The sequence below is a fragment of the Hyaena hyaena genome, unplaced genomic scaffold, assembly GCF_003009895.1.
Source record: "Hyaena hyaena isolate Hyena2069 unplaced genomic scaffold, ASM300989v1 scaffold_1509, whole genome shotgun sequence".
Lineage (NCBI taxonomy): Eukaryota > Metazoa > Chordata > Mammalia > Carnivora > Hyaenidae > Hyaena > Hyaena hyaena.
In genome coordinates, this window is record NW_024082144.1 from 242,022 (window position 1) to 264,865 (window position 22,844).

Sequence of the window (22,844 nt, forward strand, 5' to 3'; positions counted from 1 at the left end):
CTTCTCCCAAATATTCTTTTCTGTGGCTCTCAAGCTCTGTGATTTCTCAGTAATGTCTTAGATCACACCTGCAAGTCCTTTGGGGATCAAAGAATGGAACTGGCCTTTCCCTAGAAACTTTAATTCACTTATAACAGTGCTATCTCCTGAGTTCCATTTCTACCTTACTCCCTCCTGCTTGGAAGCCAGGCCCAAAATAATATAGATTAATTAAATTTCTTAATTAATTAATTAATTTATTAATTAATCTTCTTTAATTAATTAATTAATTAATTAATTAATTAAATTTCTTCAATTTAAGTAATTTGCACCAAACAGAAGATCCACCCTTTCCTGATTCACACGCATGAGCACATTTCAGCTTTAAAAGCCCCTTCTGTTATCCCCGAATTTGTCTCCAAGTGTGGGATCTGAGTTTTAATACCCTGACAACATTTTTATAAGCCCTCTTCTTTTGCACTAAGGTGCTTCTCCTTCCATCCCTGGGGGGGAGTAGGAGGTGGACAATGAAAATCTCTAGTAATCTGAAAATTTGAATCTGTGGAGGAAGCCAAAGCAATGAAAAACTGGAGGCAAGATAATGGGAAGGGGACTGTGTTAACTCCTCAGGCCCAGATGTTTCTCTCCACATGGCAGTCACTCTACTGACATTCTTAGTAAAGGAAAATGGAGGAAGCCACTTGAAATGTAATTGTCTCTTGCTGTTCCTGTTTGGGCCTATTATGCAAACAGTAGGGAGATTTCTCATTTTGTTCTGTTTATTGGAGGAGGATTATAAACAGAAGGAGGAGGAGAGGTTCTTCCAGCACCTGCTTTCTTAATTGATAGTGATTTCCTTGTCCCCAAAAGTGAGTGGTTTTTAAACAAAGTAGGTACTTTCTGCTGTGCAACATCACTGTCTTATAAGCACCTCATGAAGATATGAAAGGTGGTGGAATGAAGGAATAGCTCCCATTTCCTGACCAGGGTGAACAGCCCATATGTCGGTCACCTCACATTTTTCTTCTCATTTGCAATCAAAGCTTTTACTGTACAAAGACAAATGATAGAAAAGGCAAGTTTTCTTCCTGTGGGCCCTGTTTTGAATTTGTGAGAGATGGGTTAGGAAGTTGTTTTCCTTTTTTTCTATTCATTTTGTGCTGAATTGTAGCCAAAAAGCTCCTTAAAATAAAGAAAACAAATCTCCTGTGACTCAGTACTTGGCTACAGAGATGAGCTACTCATGCTTGATGTACGGATGACGGGGGAAACTGACTGACAAAACAGATGCATTGACACCAGATAATGTTTGTTCAGTTCTCTGAGCTGTTCTTGTGAAGGAGAAATTGAAGAAGAACCTGACCATTATTTCCATGTTCTGAGCTTAAAGCCAAAAGGGAAAGACTCATGCCCAGGCTCTCAGAGTGCAGGGACACCCTATACAGCATCAGATTCCATCATCTTGCTTTTATTTGACTTGAAAAGACCTTAATTTTTAGAAAATTTTAAATTTAACGCTGTCTGGTTGCTAAAAGCTCCTTTAAACTCTCATTGTGGTTTGAAGCCATATATCATCAAAGCCATGATGCTCAGATGATGTACTGCACCCATATATCATGAGAGCACTGTCCCTCTTATGATATATTATTATAACTCGCAACTGGAGCACCGTCATTGATATATGGCTTAAAAACACAATTGTTAAGCCAAAGAACTCTGCAGGGTCCCCACATATTCTGGAAGTTTTGTTTGGTTTGGTTTTCATTTTGGTTTTTCAACTGAATCGGCTGTTTAAAAAATATTTTCTTAAAGTTTCTCAATTTAACTGGGAGAATCTGGGTATCTGAGAAAACCCTGTGTTTCTTCTGTTTCGTGAAAGGCATACCAGTTGCTTCAGCATGGCTGAAGGTCTAAAGGAAGGAACTCATTGACAGGAGGGTCAGGAGCCATTGCTGTGCCTGTGGCTGCTGACAGACTACCAATTTTATTCTTGAGTTGGCTGGGCCAAGGTGTCATCAAGGCCCTGTAAGGAGGAGTACTTCCAGTGACATTTATTTTGGAACTATAAACCAATACTTCCCAAAGCAAGTACGGCAGAATCCAGCTATAAAGAAAACATAGGCTTTGGGGTAGTTGATGGTTCAGAATAGAGGACATTTAGCAAGGCTTGCTGCAGTATCAATCAAACTTTCTGGTTTAGAGTAGAAGCAGGTTGTCAAAAATATTTTCAGGGGTTACCTGGGTGGCTCAGTCATGATCTCGGCTGGATCTTGGCTCAGGACATGATCCCATGGTTGTGAGTTAGAGCCCCACATCGGACTCTCTGCTGTTAGCACAGAGCCTATTTCAGATCCTCTGTCCCTCTGTCTTTCTGCCCTCCCTGGCTCATGTTCTCTCTCTCTCTCTCTCTCAAGAATAAATAAACATTAAAGAAAGAAAATTGTTCAGCAAGAAGAAAATAGGATGTATAATCACTACCCTTTAAAAAGTTGACAAACTTAAGCAATATGGATAAAACTATGATAAACCCATGCAAATATGATCATTTTTATGTCATTAGGGTATGCTCATGCAACAAGACAGATAGAACTCCAGGTAGACTTATTTGAGGACCAAAAAGCATCTTCCCATTAATCTACATATGCAAGAGTTCTGTTTGCTGTTGTGCTGAGAGAGTACCCTACTGACAGTTCCAGTAAAATGACTTTTAAGGGATACAAAGAATGTTTAAGGATTTGTCGCCCTTGTATTTTATCAGCAATTGTTGTAGTTGCTGTGTTTACAGTACATATCCTTGGTAGTAATATTTACATAGCGTTCCTTCCTAGGAATGAGTTCCATTCCCATTCCTTGTCTCCCATTTCCTCCCAGGTTTTAAGAGTGCATTTCAAATGTCCATCACTACCTCCCTCAGATTCCCCAGGGCTCTTCTGATTCATTGTGGGCATCTTAATGACTGCTTTTTACTATTAAGAACCAATAATTCCAGGTGACTCTCTTCTATTAGTCTGGAACTTTGGGTTATTCCTACTGTGTTTTTCTCCTGATTTCCTTCCCCAACCCCACATTCCATATTATGTAAATGCTTGGTAGATGGATGAGTGGATGGATGGATGGATAGATGAATGGGTAGGTAGGTGATTACTAACTGTTCTCAATTTGTTATGTGTTTTAGTAAAAAAGAAAAAAATAGACACCTCATACACAAGGATTCTTTTGGCCACTCTTGTCTTCCCTCTGCTTCCACATACAAGGATGTGGCCTGTGCAGAGCCATTATGATTACATTGCACATTACTTTCTCTCCCATTGATTTTTTTTTTTTTTTATAAAACTGTAAGTTTGAAGGTCTTGTCTTTCCAGCTTCATATAATTCCTTTTTAAAAACTCCTCAAATATGCTTGAGTGTCTGGAGCAAATAGCTCATCCTGAAAACAATCAGCCTTGCACGGACTGCCAAGGGGATGTATTCTTTGCTCAGCATTAACTTTAATAAGAGTCACTGTGGTTCTCTCTCAGGAGAAAAGAAGAAACCCACCCTTTCTTTGGGTAGCTTGTGACCTTGACAGATTAATTCTAGGATGTTCTCTTTGCTACAGAGAGTATCTAGAATATGTATTTTTTTTAATTTATACACCATATCAGAACATTAATCCACAGAGTTATTCCCTCTGGGTATTTTTCTGTTGGGTATACAATAAAGGATTTGGATGCAAATGAAACAATTATGGCATTTTTCCTTGTCTTACTCATTCTGTGACAAATGCACATTGCTTTACTATTTGCCATACACATAATTACAGTTCCTTAATTTATGTTTCAATAAAATGTATAATAATAAACGTTTACTGCTCCATGAATAAACGTTCAAATGAAGTCTCTAATGGAGGTTACGTGTTTCGAAGCAGCTCTGTGGCTTTCTAGAAATCTTGCCCTCTACTTAATGAGCATCATTTCCATAATCTGTGCATTATTGCTTAAGCCTCCCTTTAGGAATATTTTACAAAGCAAAAAAAAAAAAAAATTGTGAAATACTATCAGTCCAAAGGGAAAAAAATGTTAAGGGGATTAGCAACTTGTCCTGTTAAAGGGACAGGACAAGCTTTCATGTCCCTCCAGAGACAGTGACACAGTAATTATGGAAATGGTGCTTCCTAATTATCTCACTGGCTGAGTGCATCACTACTACAGTTTTCACCTTTAATATCTGGTTTAAATAAAAGTGATGAGAAACCCAGAAAGGTCATCCATGAAGGGCAAGCTTGTGCTATTTCCATTTCTAGTGTTAACAGAGAAACTAGGAAGTAGACCTATAAATTCACACGAAGTCAGGAGACCACGAGACAGAAACTCCTGCATGTGAAAACAGACCACAGTTTGAGTATCAAGTAGTCACACAGAAGTAACTGAATCTAGACAAGAACCCAAGTTGGGTTTCAGGTGGATGGTGTCACGCGTTATTTTCGATGAGTTATTTCTTAGGAAAATGACTTAATATAATTTTATGTCATTATCATTTCAAAGGTTAAGCTATTTCAAATAATTTTTGCAAATTGTGTTCCGAAAAGCAGGTGCTTTTAAAAGTAACTGAAGCATAATGACACATTTCTCTTCCCTTTGTCCACCAGTGACAAGTGGGTTGTTTAACTAGAGGGGGGAAAAGGCACCAGATAAAAGGGAACAAAGATGTGCTGAGGTAGAGAAAGATCCAGACACAGCCTCTGCAGGAGGGTGATGAACCCCATCAGTTCGTGACCTGTCAGTCTGCTTATTGGTGGGCTGGCAAACCATTTAAACGTCAGGAGGGAATCATTTTATATAGTTAAAAGTCATGTTTCTTTAGTATGAATAAATATCTCTGCGCCTGCATGCAACATTTTGAGACTGCTGTTCATTTACCATAGGAACAGCAGCAAGCAGGGAAGGGTTCTTAAGCGAAGCCCTCCCTCTCCCACCATTTTGTGATTTGCTATGAATAATGAGTTCCTTGCTTTAAATGCTACTGCAAAATCTTTCAAAAGAACATTCTCTTTCCTTAACATGAGATGAATACAAGATTTTCACCATTTCAATATGGCTATTTTCACATACGACTTCAACAAAATAAAACATTCAGCATAAATAGATTTAGTGTGATCCAAATTATATCATATTTCTCCCTCGGATTTTTTTTTTTCACATTCCACTCTTCTCTTGGTACATATGCTTTCTTGTTTTCTAATGTTCCTTAATTAACAAATTAGGCAGAGCCATCATTTAGGGTTACATTTTTGTTCTGACTCAAGTGAGCAGGTATTGATTTTGGAGACATGCTTTTAGAAATGAATTTTCTTTTAGGATGGGCCAAATCCCAACTTACAGAGCTGCTAAGTGGAGCTGCTACTTCTTACAAACGTTCTACCCAGATATGCTGTAGAGATCATGAACTTCATAAATGAGATTCTTTTCAAAGTAATCATTGTGAAATATACCAGAAAAAAGCACCCCCACCCGCCTCGCTACAACCCATGAGTACTGATTTGATAGCTCTAGACAGGATAAATGACTCCGATTAGGCCAATGATCCCCAGTTTTATCGGGACCTTCTAAATCATATCTCGGTTTGGTTCTAGAATGATGATACTAGGAGCATCCGGAGGGCTGCATATCATCTCAGCCTGGCTCCCACACAAGGAGCCAGGGAGATTTGTGGGACCCTGTCTGGTGGCTTTGAGGCACAAACTATGAATACTGCTAAGGCAATAATAATAAAAAAAGGAAACAGGCAGTGGGAAAACCTTGGAATTACCCCTCATTTTTTTTTCATAATATACTTTATTGTTCAATGAGACAGAGTGATTCCAGAGGCAGTGCCTAGAAACTAGATAATATGAGAAATCAATAATGTTTCCCTTCCTGAGTGATTTCAGCAACTGAGGCCCCAGGATTTATGTTGACTAAACTTTTTTAGTCCAGAATGGAACACTTGCTCGCTTCAGTCACCATGGTTCAACGAGGACTGGCCATTAATGGGAAGACACACTGCAGCATGTCATTTGGCCTGAAACCTCCCGTAGGGAGGGAACTGCAGTGAGGTGTTAGCAGTGGCTCCCATTTGCCAGGAATCTGACTGCAGACCTGAGATTTATGGTGGTGGAGCCCTTTGAGGAATACTTAGCACAAATGCTCCCTCATGGCACAGGTCAGAATTGGTTATACAGGCAGTGAAGTGAGGTGAACAGTTTATGATGATTTTCCTGTGTCTTTTAATCTTCAAAATTAACTTCTGTTCAAACAGAGCCATTCAATGGCTGACTATCTTGTTGTACATAAAGAAACAAATGTCTTGTTGGTGTTGGCTTAGGACACTGTGGGTCCCTGGCTGCTGCCAGCGTTGGCCTCATTCATTAATGTGATGAACCAACAATCCATCTTTTAAAATGAAGTATGCAAGCAGGCCACACCAGGCCCGTGGATGTGAAAGTTGGAAACCACATTTTGCTCCTGAGATTTCATATGTTCATCAGCAGATAGTCCAGGCAGAAGGCGTCACAGACATTGTGTGACGTGTATGTCTTACAGCCAGTCCAGGTTGTAAACTGCTTTCTGTGGACATGCAGCCACCACGTCTAGACTCCAGGGCAGGCATAGCTTTCACTTTAAGCCTAGTGATAGAAGGTTCAGGTCCCTAGCACTACGTGGTGGGTTAACAATGCACACATTCTACAGCTGGACCACCTGGGCTTGGTTCCTGGTCCTGCCGCTAACCAGCTGTGGAGCCTAAACCAGTCACTCACCTCAGAGCTTCAGATCCCTCCACTGTAAATGAACCCCACCACAGGGTTGTGGTGAGGACTGAGCGGGTTAGTACTGCAGAGTACTAGTACTTGGAACATAGTAAGCACCCACGTAAATGTTCGCCAGCTATCACTGCTGTCGCAGCCATCATTGCCGCTACTGCTGTCACGCGGCCTCAAAAATTCTTAATTTTTTAAATTAAATTTTTAAGTGAATATTCATTATGTGAGTCATCCTCGAACTCTCTTTTAAGGACTTTAAGCCATTAAAAACAGTTCTGTTGAACCAAATTCTATAAAACAGACAGAAATAGACCATTCTCCGGACACCACTGTGTGACCCCACACACATACCCTGGGCTCAGAAAAGCTCTGGAGCTTCTCTAGAGCACAGTGTAAAATAACCGTTACTTTCAACCCACTAGGGAGGGAGACCAAAGGCAGAGAACTGGGCGCCTCTGCCCTCAGGATACAAATACTTAGGCAGTAGACCTTGGTGGTTAGGAATGCCAAGCTCTAAAGTCAGATCCCCATTCCACCCCTCACTATCCCTTCCCCGGTGACTCTGGGAAAGCTGTTCTACATCTGTACACCTTGGTGTCCATGTTTATAAATGCAGATAAGGAAGTACCTTCTTCAAAGGACTGCTGAGAGGATTAAATGAGATAATACATGGAAAGCCATCGCCATATCTCCTGTCATCATAAGGAATTACACAAAAAGTGTGAGCTGCTCTTCTTGTTATTATTACCTGGGCCTCTGCTCAAGTGTTACCTCCTGTGATAGACGGAATGTTTGCATGCCCCTAAAATGCATATGCTGAAATCCTAACCCTATTTCCCAATGTGATGGTGTGAGGAAGTGAGGCCTTTGGGAGGTAATTAGTTCACATTATCTAAGGAGGGTGGAGCCCTCATGAATAGGATTCCTGCCCTTATAAAAAGACAGGAGCCAATTTGCTTCCTGTGGCTGCCTGCAACCAGGAAGTGGGCTCTCATCAGACACCAGCTTTGAGGGTACCTTGGATGCCCTCAGCCTCCAAAACAGTAAGAGATTAATGTTGCTGTTTGAGACCCTCAGACTATGGTGTCCTATTATAGCAGCCCAAACTATGACACCTCCCTAGTGAGGACTTAATTCATTTATATAAAAGAAGCCCCATTATTACATAGTTTCTCCCTTTTTTCTACACGAAATGACAATCTATATTTGTTTACTTTTTCTTTTTTTTTTTTTTTTAATTTATTTTGACAGAGAGAGTGAGCACCAGCAGGGGAGGGGAAGAGAGAGAGAGGGTGAGAATCCAAGTAGGCTCAAGCTATCAGTGCAGAGCCCCAGGCAGGGCTTGATCTCATGACCTGTGAGATCATGACCTGAGCCGAGATCAAGTCGGGTGACTAACCAACTGAGCTACCCAGGTGCCCCTACTTTTTCACTTTTGACATATCCACAGCTGGGATCCCATTTCCTGAAATCATACCTAGCACACAGTCAATAGATATATGGAGAATGGATGGGTTAAGAGAAATAGAAGGAAGAGCAGGGAGGAAGCATCCCAACTCAGTATTAAGGAGATCACAGGGACTCTCTGAAACCGGAATCTAAGAGGTAGAAATATGTAAAAGAAAAGCAAAAACAAAACTCATGGCATAGACTTATGTGCATGTAATTATAGGCTATTGTTCTGAAACTGTCAACTAATCTTAATAGTAGGGTAGTTGCTCTGCTATGAAGTCACAGAAAAGGTGGGGGTGGGGTGGGTGAATCAAACCGACTTGGGGTGAACCTCAACAAAAGTCCTGCCAAAGATACAAGGATGCTGCTGGGACACGAGTGTCCTCACTGGCCTCATCCCTTTTTTTTCCTCCTAAAAATGGCTCTACATTGTGATTGTGCACGTGTGCACTCTCACTCTGTCTGTCTGTCTGTCTCTCTCTCTCATACCCAGCTTTATTTTGTCTATGCAAAAGTCCTCCATATATTCTCTTATATCCTAAAATATTTTGTAGCCTCCTGCTGTGAGCATTGTGCAGTTACACAACTACAGCTGTGATACTTCATCGGCTTTAGGTCTACATTGAGGATCCGTGTAATATTTGGACTCACAATGTGATCACCCATTGGAGAGAGCCTATGAGACTCAGGACTACACTCCATGCACTGTGCTGTCATGATCTCTGCAGGGGCTGCCAGAAACTCAGGTGAGGGAGGCACATGATACAGTGAGAGCAAGTGCCCCTAGGCTCCCTGATAACCAGGGTATGATGTGGCTGCTTAAGGGAAGAAGGGCTAAGGTGAAGTAAGGTGGCTGAATTGGAAATGGTTGGTAATTGGGAGCATGTAGGGGGAAAGCATGAGACACCATCTTACTTTTGATGAGCAGTGACTCCCAACTTCCTCGAGTTTTCCCTCAACTATCTGTCTCCAGAACAGTTAGTAAAATTCCCTCAGGCCTTGGGATCTGAATTCTTCTCATGGACTCTGTCTTGGGCCCCAAAGTGGCCTCAGTAACAAGGGGTGGATCCTGGCAAACCATTCATACTGCTACCATCAGGGAGGCTGTAGTATCCTGACAGAGGGACTCCAGCTGCTCTATTTCTTTTTTCTTTTTCTTTCTTTTTTTTTTTTTTTTTAATTTCTGAGAGAGAGACAGCGTGAGCAGAGGAGGGTCAGAGAGAGAGGGAGACACAGAATCTGAAGCAGGCTTCAGGCTCTGAGCTAGCTGTCAGCACAGAGCCCGATGCGGGGCTCGAACCCACGAGCCGTGAGATCATGACCTGAGTCTAAGTTGGACATTTAACCGACTGAGCCACCCAGGCGCCCCCTCCCCCCTCAGCTGCTCTATTTCAAGCCACAATCCAGGTGGTGTTCCCCTCCACTTCTCTGAACCCCTCAATCTGATGGTATCCATATTTAGCCTAAATCCTACAGGCGGCCTCTTCAGCTCTTAGGCAAACACCAGCCTCTTCCTCCATCTTTTCAGAGATCTTTGGAAATCATATCCCATGCCTCTCCCATGAACCACCCTCTTGCCAATATTCCAGTGCTCTAACTTGATGCCCCAAACCCAGCCAGAGCCCAGGTCTCATCTTCACCCCCTAACAGGCCTAGAGATGACTTTTATCAGACTGCTGGCTAAATAGTCAACCAAGAACGGGATGGTAAAAGGAAATCATATCAGAACACAGAAAAAGCTTTTCCTTGAACAAAACAGATCAACAGTTCTTCTTTCTCCAAGAGACCTCACTTGGCCATTCCTCCTAAGTGGTGCTTTCTAGGACCCCAGCTGCCTCATTCCCTCCCTCACGCAGTAATTCGGTTCTCTGCTAGGACTCTCCCTAGGTGGTTCTGCCTCTGAGACTGGATACTTAAACCGGTTGCAACCAGAATGCTGAGCCCACTAATTGGAGCAAGGACCTGCCCTCCTATTATACTAGTAACAAGAAAAATAAAGCATCAAAATAAATCTATGGGTACATCCCTGAGAGCACACGGCTTTGCTCAGATTCCACTCCTTGCATTAGAAACCCTTGCACCAGGCAGGCAGCAAAGCAGAAAATGGCAATCACAGGGAGATTGGGGCTCAAGGCTTAGTAGAGAATGCTGGCGAGCACCAAGCATTTTCAGGTTGACAGAAATCAAAGAATTTTTTTAGGACTGGGATCAAAGGGAGATTAGGCAGCTGGATAGGAAGCAGACAAAGAAATATTCTCAACCTCAAATAAATCAGCATGGAAATTGGAGGATTTATATCTTGGCGATGGAAAAGGAAGAACACTAACACCTGTGCTATTTGAGATGCATCCCCTCCCCCACCCCCCCGCTCCACCCTTCTCCCGGCCTTTCTCTGCATGTAAGACAAGGAGAGGGACCCTTGGGGACATTCCCTGCAAGTGGAAATCAGAACAACTCCATTTTCCTCAGCTAATTACAGAAGCCACTTCCCTGCCACCTGAGTACAGGCACCAGTGCTGTCCTTGCACACCTGGCATACTTAACAGTGGCTTTCCAGAACTTTGCCACTCTCTCTTAAAGTATGAAGACCAGCCCAGGAGATGAGGAAAGCTCTACCACAGGAATTCTCTATACCCAAATATCCTTCCTTTGCTGCACAGATATTCTGGCTCAACAGAACTTACACATCCCAGAAAGCCACACGCAGTATCATGAAGAGGACAGTGGGACACACGTGGCTCTGGGGCTGGACTGAATGTATTTGAATCCTCATCCCACCCACCACTTACTCTCTGTGTGACCCAGGACAAGCTATCTGACTTCTCCATGCCCCAGGTCCCTTATCTACAAGATAGACATAACATTTTCTAAATCTCATATCATTTTGCCCCTTGAGAATTAGGAATAAATTACGTAAAATAAATGCTTTCACAAAGCCTTGGTATACAGTAGGTACTCTTTAAGTGTTAGCTATTATTATCACTTATTTTATTTTTAACTTTAAGAAAATATTTTTCACACTGAGATAATTATAGATTCAAAGGAAGTTGCAAAAATAGTGGAGAAAGATACTGTGCAGCGTACCCTTCACCTAGTTTCTCCAAGTACTGAACAATGGTGTATGGGCAGCACCACACAGCTACAGTACCAACATCAAGCTCAGGAAACTGACACCGGTACAATGTGTGTACAGCTCAGAGTCATTTTAGCCTATGTGCAGATGCATAAACAGCACTGTACTCAAGACAGAATAAATCCATGAAGGCAAAGATCTCCTTTGTGCCCTCATATAGTCACACTCTCCCCGACTACCTTTAACCCCAGGGACCACTCATCTGTTCTCTGTCTCTATAATGTTGTTATTCTGGGAATGCTGCATAAATGGAATCATATATTATTCGACCTTTTGAGATTTTTTTTCCACTCAGCTCTTGATATCCATCCACTCTGTTGCATGTATCAGTCACTGATGCCTTCTTATTGCTGAGTAGTATTCCACAGCAGAGATGTACCAGTTTGTTGAACCACTTGCTTACTGAAGGATCTCACTGTGTTGTCCAGTGTTGGGCCACTCTGAACATTCATATATAATGTGTGTGCACATAAGTTTTCAGCTCTCTGGGATAAATGCCCAGAAGTGTAATTGCTGGCTATGTTTGGTTTCTATATTCTCACCAGAGAGATTCAGTTTCTCTACAAGGTTACCAGCATTCTGTGTTGTGACTTTATCTGTTCTAATCTGTGTGCAGTGATAAGTCATTGTGGTCTTAATTTGCATTTTCCTGAAGGCTATGAAGCTGGCATCCATCTCCTTACTTTAGATGAAAGAAGGAACACCAGGCGTGATACTGTCCCCAGACATGGCTGGACTGGCCAGGGAACATGTAGACCCACGCTCAAGAGATAGGTATGCCTGTGTGTCACTCAAAGTAACATGAAGAAATGCAAGTCCACTAGCCGATGCATATAGTGAGTTTGAGGAGGTACAGGAAGCAAAGCATCACTATCTTGAACTCAGAGTCACCAGATAGTTAATGACATCTCTAACATAAAGAACAAAGATATTTTGCAGATTCCAGATCTTCTGTGATGGATCAGACTTCCATAGGACCAGACAGAGCAGTACCAGCAGCAACTGAGTAACATCTATTAATATGACTTCATGGACTGGGGCACCTGGGTGGCTCAGTTGGTTAAGCATCTGACTCCCGATTTTGGTTCAGGTCATGATCTCAGGGTTCATGAGTTAGAGCCCCATGTTGGCTTCTCAGCTCACTGCACAGAGCCTGCTTGAGGTTCTCTGTTTCTCTCTCTCTCTCTCACAAAAAAAGTAAATAAGCATTTAAAAAAATAAAAATATGACTTCATAAGCCTCCAATCAATAGCACCCACCTCCTCAGAACACCCCTTCCCTAAATTTTGCCCTTAAAAACTCCCACTTGTAAGCCACTGGGGAATTTGAGACTTCAAGCATTAGCCGCACCAAGGTGGCACCACACCAATAAACAACCTATCTTTCTCCACTGAAAATCAAGCTTCATGCCAGCCTTTTATTCTCTTGCTGTGCATCAGGTGGACAAGCTCTTGTTTGGTTTCTTACAGCTGGTGATGTCAAAACACCTTTTCATGTGTTTTTTTGCCAACTCTGTCCTTGTCGATGAAGTGTCTCTTTATGCCTTTTGTATATTTTCTAATAGAACTTTTCATTTTTTTAACAGGGTTTTGAGAGTTATTAAGCATTCCAGATGAGACTTTTATCAGTAACTTTTTAAAATTCAGGACTCCTTCCTTGGCCCCTCTGCTGAAGATCATCTGTTCTTTCTCTAACATTTTTTAAGTTTTAAAATTCTTACTGTTTATTTTGCGAGAGAAGCAGGCCTCACACAGTCAGTGTGAATGCCAATGCAGGGCTCGAACTCAAGAACTCTGAGATCATGACCTGAGCCAAAACCAAGAGTTAGACACTTAACCAACTGAACCATCCAGGTTCCCCTCTTTCCCCAACTTCTTTTCCAGAAGTTTCACTTGGGAACTTTGTTCCTGTCTACTTTGGCTCTTCCATTGGCAGAACTTCTAGCCCCCTTTCTCATCTATAGACAGATCCTATGTCCTCTTCGGTGCCTTGCCAAGAGGTGGGCACCTAGCTGGCAATTCCATTAATGTGATGGAAAGGATAACTATAAGAAGAAATAAAGAAATGCACACATTCAGATGTGTTAGTGATTGATTTCTCCGGGCTCCCACACTTCCAGCTAACATTTTCAACACAGAGCCATTTATTGAAAAGTATCTATTTATGCCAACCTGTGGTTCACATTTGGCTAATTAAGCACACATGCATTTCAGAACGTGTGATCTGTGGGCTGTGTTTACATATGAACATCATATTCAAAACACAGGCGATTGTTTAGCACCTCTAACCTATTTCTAGCCTTACATTTAATTAGTGAGAGTTGCTGAATCGAATGGAACTTGGAATTAAACAAACAGCTACCTTCGTTAAAAATCACAACAAGGCATAATTAGATAATGAGATAGCGGAGCTTTGTAGAGTCGTTTTTCCAATGGAATTAAAGCTCCAAGGAAGACCAAGTCACAGCGGGGGGACTGGATAAGAAAATGTGGGGGCAGATGCTAGCACTCTGCCTCCTGCCCCCACTGTGCCTCAGTGTCCTCCTTGGCTGTAAAACAAAGGCAATAATACACCAGTCCTTCCCCTTCCCTGCCTTTCTCCCCCTGCCATGGAAGTTCTATGGATCACAAGTAAATAATAGGGGCAGAAAACAAACAAACAAACAAACAAACAAAAGAAACCTTTGCTAAAGGAAAAACACAGTATAAAATATAAGAATTATCACTGCAATTAGTTAAGAGGATTTTAGTATTTTGGTCTTACATGACAGATGACAAACAACTGCCATTCAAGGAGCCTTTCTGTTATCCACCCCCACCCACCTCCTAACCTTGCCCCGGTCTCCCTCTCCTTGTTCATATACGCCAGTCACCCTGACCTTCCTCCCTTCCTGGTGATGCCAGGCGCATTCTGCTCTTGGGGATTCCATACTTGCAAATGGCCCTCCACAGAGAAGCTTTCCCCTGAGCCACCCTTCAATCAAAACTGTCACCCACCTCCTTCTCATAGCACCGCTTTACATTTCTTCCTTTCCTTACCACTATCTGCAAGTACTGTGTTTGTTTCCATGCTTTATTTTCCACTTCCTCCACTACTGTCAAGAATGAGGAACAGGAAACCATGGTTCTGTCTTATTTCTCCACTATGACCTCAGATGCGTTCTCTGGAGTCTTCTGATCTCTCCTGGGGAAGAAGGCACTTAGAGAGATTCTTCCTTTTATTTTACATAACTTTAGAAAACATTCTGTGTTCTAACACTGAGAGCCATTGTCCTCAAGCTGAATTTTCAAGAGCCTCCAGGATTCTGCAGCCCATGAATGAGACAACTTCATATGAGCAAATCGTAGCGATCATAGGAACAGTACTAGGTTGGACCAGAGGAAATGGCTGAGATTTGCTGTTTTGTCCTGACCACTTTCATTTGGTTCAGTAACAAGGAGAATGGAAGGAGCCTTTACTAGGTGACTGGCTTTGTTTTAAGGGTCTGATGTCAGTGTTAGCTTGTTTGCTTCTTACTGCAATCTTCTAATCTGAGTTTTATAAGCATCCGTGTGTTAGAGATGAGAATACCGAGGATTAAGGAGTTTAAGGGATGTTCCCAGAGAAGTGGTGGCATCAGGCTACAAACCCAATCCCCTATGGTCCTGGAAAGAACTATGTGTGCTCCCTCCCCAACAACTAGTGCATACTCAGCTGGGTTCACAGCACAGAATAAAGACCAAATAATAGTGGTTGCTCTTCTATGCTCTGTCTTCCAGGACTCTATGGCCACTGCTACTGAGTGGCAAGCCCTAAATTACACTGACCCAGAAGTCACCTAAGTTGGCAACAATCATTGCTTGCAGGAGAAAAAGAAATGGGAGGTAAAATGGCACATTAAAAAAGGTATGTTGGCCCTTCCTGTTGATCGTCTTTTATCCAAACAAGGGACTCTGATGATGACCCAGACATTAGCTTATAAAGCCTCAGCCACCTCTAGTCCTCTCGACACCTGTGACCTTCCAGCCACTTCTAAACCTTCAGTCAAGAGGAGAGGCCATCAGATCCTGTGGCCCACCATCTTAGGATAGTGACTTTCCCTATCCCAAATTACACCTAAGTTCCCACTAGAAATTCAGGGTTTCTGAGTCCTACACAGGCCTTTCCATATCATCAGGCCCTACTATGAGCTTGCTAGCTCCCTGCCTCTTTCACTCATGAGATCGAAAACCACTATCCCCAGGAAAAGACTTTTCACCTAGCTACTCCCAATTACATCACCCCCTCCCATCCCAGGTCATTTTTCGGCTCACCTTCCCCCAAACAGACCCTTTGTTTCCCAAAGTTAAGAAGTGGGACTGATCTTCTCCTGCCCCCAGTGTCCCTGATAATACTGATCTACATTTACTTAACAGTGCCCTTCTTTACAATTATGCTATTGGGTATGTCAACTCTTTCTTTATAGCCTTGTTAATATCACTTGCAGCCCCCATTTATGTCGCCCGAATTCCTTTCTTGGGGGCCATTCTCATGGTCTTCATCTCTGCCTGGCCCAGGATCCTGTTCTGGGTATCTGCAGTGGTACAGCAAATGACTGATTTCATAGCCTTACCTAGAAGTTCCCAAGTTCTTTGGACATAAAGTCAATTTCAAGGCCTGTCACATTAGCTACTACTCTTTTTGTGTTTTGATGTAGGTTTTATTTTATTATTATTTAAGTATGATGAGGCCAATAGATCAGGAAACAACTGCCACTGAAAAGACAGCTTGTGATCCTCACAGATTCCAGGAGTGGGCACACCATGTCATGGCATCCCATGGAGAAAAACTATGGGGTCAGAGAGGGAGGGGAGCACCAAGGGCAAGAAACTCTACGTGGTTTCTGTAGGAAGGAATGGACAAGGCAGAGTAAGGCTAAGGACTGGCTGGTTTAAATAATTTTAGCAGGTTCTGGGGCACAGGAGCTACCCCTGGCCTGTCTGGGGCCTGGCCCTGTGAGGATTATGTCGGGTAGATAGTGGCCTGGAGTATAAGAGTCCTGGATCGTTTGGTGTGCATTTGAAAGGCTCACTCAAAGGTGAGTCTTTTATTATATCTAGGAATTGGCAACCTTGGGTGTGCTATCCATTTAGGGTCAATAAGGCTCCAGTGATCAAGGCATCAGAAATATAATAAATCAGAGGCATGTGGGTGGCTCTGTCAGTTGAACGTCCAACTCCTGATTTTGGCTCAGGTCGTGATTCAAGGGTCGTGGGATGAAGCCCTGCATCAGGTTCCATGCTCAGTGTGGAGCCTGCTTAAGATATTCTCTGTCTCTCTGTCTCCCTCTTACCCATCTCCTTCACTAGTGCACATGTTCTCTCTCTCTCAAATTAAAAAAAAAAAAGAAGTATAATAAATCAGAAAATAAAAGACATGGTTAGTACACATGGATATACTTTTTTCCCATCATCCATACTGCTCAGCCTCACAAGTCTGAAACTGTGTAACGGCCCTTTCTGAAACAACCCACTGGGTATTTCCATGAGAATACCCAGATTGCACATTAAGTTCACCAGGTACACAACTTAGGTTGTCACCTCATTACCAGAGCCAGCATTCCAAACACACCAGATTAGAGGCCTTCAGGTCATGTTGATACCTTTCTACACCAAGTCAGCCTCCAGGCTCTCTGGAATTTCTTCCCTTTCATGACCATTCCCTCAATCACATCCAGTGTAACAGGCCACCCGCAGGTGTTTATTTCCTCTGGCCTCCTCCTCTGGTGGAGGCATGGTCTTTTGATGGTCTTTGTTTCAGTGGACTTCACAGAGTCTTAATGCCGTATTCCTACTTACCCCCAGATGTAATAATCACTTCAAGCTGCTCTGCCCCTATTTTCTCTCCCTTCTGAAGGTGGCCATTAAGGTAAAAACCATGAATGGCTAAACTGCCCCAGAAAGATCCTTAAATCAACACTGAACTCTATTAATGGAATACCCCTCAACAAGTCTAAATAGTCCCATTTCCTTTGTTGGAGGCAAGTACTGGTTCTGCAATCCAGCACCTGGTGAAGCCTTAGTTTGGGTTTCGGGAGAAAGAGGTAGCTAACGACATCCTGAGGCACCAGGATCACATTCTACAGAGCAGATGCTCACCCTTTGAGAGGCAAGTGGGACTGCAACCAGTGAAGGGGCTTGCAGCCACTCTGGGCACACATCCTGGAATCGAGTGGTCCATGATTTCTATCTAAGGGGTTTAATTTCTCCCTATGTATTTACTTCTCTTTCCATGCCTGCTTCTGTCTGTCTCTCTCTGTCTTTCTGTGGCCCCTTCTTGGTGTCTGTCATGTGTTTGTGTCTATGTGTGCACCTCTGTCGGTATCTCACCCTGTATTTCTCTCTTGGTGTCACCGGGCTTCTATGTGTGTCTGGGTTGGTGTCTCTCTGTGTTTCCCCCCCCACACACACCACCCCGTTCCTTTATGTCTTTCCACATGTCTGTCCCTATTCTCTATGTCTCTGTCTCTGAGTATCTCTATGACTGCCTCTTTCTCAGTCTTGGGAGTCTCTTTCTGTGAGGGTGTGTGTGTGTATGTGTGTATGTTTTAAGCTTCTGGCCATGTGTGTGTATGGGGTCAACATATGCATCTCTGTGTGTGAATGTCTCCCAGTACACACACTTCTCAGGATACAGGACTCTGCCAAGCACTTAGAGCTGACTGATTTCAGATATATTAAGTACACACAATCCAATGCCACAGCTGGTTCTCTCATCTTCTCACTTTTTTTTTTTTAATGTTTTATTTATTTCTAGGAGAGAGAGAGACAGCGTGAGCAGGGGAGGGTCAGAGAGAGAGGGAGTCACAGACTCTGAAACAGGCTCCAGGCTCTGAGCTGGCAGTCAGCACAGAGCCCGACGCGGGGCNCTTCTCAGGATACAGGACTCTGCCAAGCACTTAGAGCTGACTGATTTCAGATATATTAAGTACACACAATCCAATGCCACAGCTGGTTCTCTCATCTTCTCACTTTTTTTTTTTTAATGTTTTATTTATTTCTAGGAGAGAGAGAGACAGCGTGAGCAGGGGAGGGTCAGAGAGAGAGGGAGTCACAGACTCTGAAACAGGCTCCAGGCTCTGAGCTGGCAGTCAGCACAGAGCCCGACGCGGGGCTTGAACCGACGAACCGCGAGATCATGACCTAAGCGAAAGTCGGATGCCCAACCGACTAAGCCACCCAGGCGCCCCTCTCATCTTCTCACTCTTGTGCCCCACCCCTGCCCCCAGCTCCTGCCCCATCTAGAGGGATATGTCCAATTCCATACCATGACCTGCAAGATCTTCTGGAACCTGTCTCCACCAGGCACACCAGCCTCATTTTCCTGCATTGTCACACACACTGCAGACCTTGGCTCAAGCATTTGCAAACATATTTGTGGCAAGGATGTCCTCCTTTCCCCCCAAACCTCCTGCTGAAGGAATGTCCACATACGAAAGAGAATAGTGTAGAGCTTCAATGGGTAATGCGAGGGTGGAGGGCTCAGAGCCAAGCTCAGCCTCCCCCTCAACACCTTGCAGAGGCCAAACCAAAGCTGAAAAGCACCACTGAGGCCAAGCACAGTAAAGCCTTCACAGACTCCATAGATCCTCTACCATTTTCTGTGTAACAAAAGGCCTTGTGTCCTCTGGGTCAAGCTCACGTGCCACCCTTTGCAAAGGCTTAGCACTCGGGGTCCTGCCAACAAGCAACTTTCTGGTACCCGCTGACGCACCGTCGCATGGAGAGGTGCTGGCATCCATGCTGTGAGCCAAGTGTGTGTGTTAAAGGAATTTCTGCTCCAGATTCTAAGGTCAAACTGAATAAGTGGAGCCTGTCCTCTTGCCTTAGTTTGTGGCCAAATGGGAGGTGGTGATGAACCTGTTATATTCCAGGTTTTTTTTAAATTTTTAAAAAATGTTTTATTTATTTCTGAGAGAGAGAGAGAGAGAGACAGCTTGAGCAGGTGAGGGTCAGACAGAGTGGGAGATACAGAATCTGAAGCAGGCTACAGGCTCTGAGCTGTCAGCACAGAGCCCAATGCGGGGCTCAAACCCACAAACCTTATAAGATCATGACCTGAGCCGAAGTCAGACGCTTAACCAACTGAGCCACCCAGGCGCCCCCACTGTATTCCAGTCTTAATGCTCAAGTCAGAAAGCTACCCAAACAGGTAAGAGCACTTTACTTTGAAGAGAGGCAAAAAGAGGAAAGGAAGAAAAGCAAACACTAGAAGTAATTCAGAGCCCAGGAGCCTTCATGGCTACTCGCACAATTGGTTACGGCCTCAGTAATCACGGGAGGGAACCAAACAATTTTAGAGGGTTTTCTTGTTGTTGTTAACTTCTGTTTTTCCAAATATGTGTTTGTGCCTCTCTGCTAAAATAAAGGCCAGATTCCTTCCAAGTCCTCCTACAAGACCTGGGGCTTTCAGAACTCAACAAAGCTTTTATCATTTGCGAAAGGTTCAACTCAACAAACATCACTGGAGAAAAGTACTGTGTGAGGGCTTCTTGTAAAAGACAGAATGAAGAAGAAATCATAGCTCCTGTCCTTTGGCACTTAGGGAACAAACAATTTAGGGAAACATACACATACCTCTCATCTAAGGAGTGTTAAAATCACTGAAGGGGAAGACTGTCAACCTGAGAATATCTGGGATCTGAGACTCAGAGGGGGACAAAAGAATACTCCAGGTGGGGGAACAGTCTGAATAAACACCTAGCAAGGAGAGGGTGTGGCACATAGTAGGCACATCCAATAAAAGTCTTACTAAAAGTATGTATGTGGGACATGCTCATGCTGAACATGAACTCAAGACCAAATTGGCATTAAGAAGTGAAGGTGTTTCAAAGATTCCTTCTGGAAGTTACTTATATTAGAAGTCTTAGAATGCTAGGAGGGACTTTGAAAAGTTTATTCCAAGTCCTTTCTTTGAAAAATGAGGAAACCAGAGCTCCCAAGTTACATGCTAGGTCCAGAAGTGAGAGGAGAGCTCAGAACTGTTCTCAAAGGCAATCACTTTAAATTTGAATGCACATCATTGTAATCTGAGTTTAAGGGATTAAAATAAAACTGATGTTGCCATCTGCTACTTTTCTGCATCAATACCATTAGAGGAATAAAACAGTGAAGAATTAAAGCTCTTGAGTTAACAGTTTCAGTTCTGAAAGCTGAGATGGCCACTGGTAAGCTGTGTTGCCATGGCTAGGTCCCCACCACTCTGAATCTTTATCTTCCCCTCTGTGCTATGGGGATCATAGTCGTGTATTACAGACTGAAGATTTGGTAAGATCATATACCAAAATGGTTCTTACCAAGGTCATCAGGAGATGACCCCATCTCACTTGACCTCTGGACAGTGGTGTCTGCCAGAGCTCTTGACTCTCCCATAAACAGCTTTCTCCACAACTGACTTGGTGCCTAGGGTGACCTTTCCTGGTGTTACTTCTTCCTCTTTGGATACTCCTCAGTCTCCTTTGCTGGCCTCTCTTGTACACAAATTCTAAATGTTGGAGAACCTCAAGGTTTAATTCTGTATCCCATCATCCTCTCTAGCAACTTATTTTTCCTTGCTGATTCCATTCAATCCCATTGGTTTAAGTACCATCCAAATGCTGCTGACATACTTTTATTTCCATATTAATCTATTTCTTCCCTGATCTCCAGGCCCAAATGTCAAACTATCTGCTTGAGATCTTCATGTGGATGTCAGAGAAAAGTCTCAAAGCAATATGTCAATACAGAACTTTCCATTGCCCCACCTCCAAATTTGATTCTTTCTCATCTTAGTAAATTCTGCCCTCTACTCATCCATTGGTCAAGTCTGAATCTTCAAGTCTTTAATGACTCCTCCAGCTCTCTCTCTCCTAACATCTGTCACTAAATCCTAAGGATTTCATTTTCAAAGTATATGTCAATGCCACATGCCTTTCTTCCTCTCTACCAACAGCACTGTCTCTTATCCTGGTGACTGCAAATGCCCCCTAAGTGGGCTCCTGACTCTAGTCTTGTACCTCTACAGTCATTTCTGCACACAGCAGCCAGCATAACTTTTAACAAATAGAATGCACATCTCATTGCTCTCTGGTGCCACATCCTTCAATCGCTTCCTGCTGCTTGGAGACTAATGAAACCACAAATAAGTCTTTTAATTTTTCCAGGATCTACCTGCAACACTTCTTGAGCACCATTTTCTTCTCTGGTCATTCTGCTCCATTCCTACTTGCCTGTTTCCCATTCTTGGACTAAACCAAGTTATCTGGAGTCAGGGCCCAAATGTGTGTTGTTCATTCTTTAGCCAGCAAACTCTTCTTCCTTAGCCTACTGGTTAAGAGTTCCAACTTGTGAGTCAAACTCTTGCTGCTTGTGACTATGGACAGGTTCCTTAGTATTATGTGCCTTACTGTCATCATCCATAAAATGGGGTAATAACATTATTTACCTCATATTGTTGTAAATATTAAATAAAATATGTACTATGCTGAGAATAATACCTAGTATATATGAAACACTTCATAAATACTGTTACCTTTTTAAAAATCCCCATTGTCCTTCAGGTCTTGGCTTAAATGTTACTTTTTATAGAATCCTTACTTATTCTAACCCTCAATTTAAATCGATCCTGTTTTCAAAGAACCAACCTTAACTAGTCAGCAAATATTTGAGTCTTACTATCCATTTCTACCATACTACACTCTAAGCTCCACTCAACAGGAACCTCATCTGTGTTTCTTTAGCTCCTGGAGCCTGGCAGGAGCATAGACAAAGTGGTAGGCACTCAGTGTAATGACTGATTTGTGTCCCTGTCCCCAAATTCATACTTTGAAACACTAACCCCCAGTACCTCTGAATGTAGCTGTATTTGGAGATAGGAACTTTACAGTAATAGAGTATTACTGGTGTCCTTATAAGAAGAAATGTGAACACACAAAGACACACGGAGAAAGTGTGTACAAGAGAAAAGACCATGTGAGGACACAGTAAGAAGGCAGCCGTCTACAAGCTGTGGAGAAAGACCTCAAGAGGAACGAAACCTGCCAACACACTGGGCTTGGACTTCTGACCTGCGTAACTGTGAGAAAATACATTTCTGTTTTCTGAGCCATTAAGTCTTTGGTATTTTGTTATGTCTGCCCTAGCAAACACTAGGTAAACGCTCAGTAAACACTCACTAAACCAAGTGAACAGATGAACGTGCCATCCCACCTCCTAACACATGGTAAGTACACCACAAAGGCTGACTCCTGTTCTTGAAATAGTGATGATCAATGTCATAATGACTTACTAGCAAATCTGCCCAATGTACATTGCCCAAGTGACAGAAAAATTGTTAGTGGCCCTTAGTTCTTCTCAACTGTGATACTCAAGTAGAATATAATTAGTTATGAAGATCTGAGACTTTCCTTTGTGAGCAACCAAATACTACTCTTAGGAATTCTCTCTGTTTACTAATGTGCACATGTTGGAAGTTGACCATCTTTCATGATAGACTGTTGTATATATA

The 22,844-nt window shown here is 42.9% G+C and overlaps 1 protein-coding gene across 1 annotated transcript in view; it reads right to left on the reverse strand.

Annotated features, from left to right (window-relative positions):
* Nucleotides 1-14,273, reverse strand: part of LOC120225769 (bis(5'-adenosyl)-triphosphatase-like) — a 199,779-nt gene extending 185,506 nt beyond the window's left edge. The window contains exon 1 of the mRNA XM_039223935.1: nt 14,221-14,273. Within this exon, the coding sequence (XP_039079866.1) occupies nt 14,221-14,271 (51 nt within the window). The 5' untranslated portion in view covers nt 14,272-14,273. The remainder of the gene's footprint in view (nt 1-14,220) is intronic.
* Between the last annotated feature and the right edge of the window lie 8,571 nt (nt 14,274-22,844).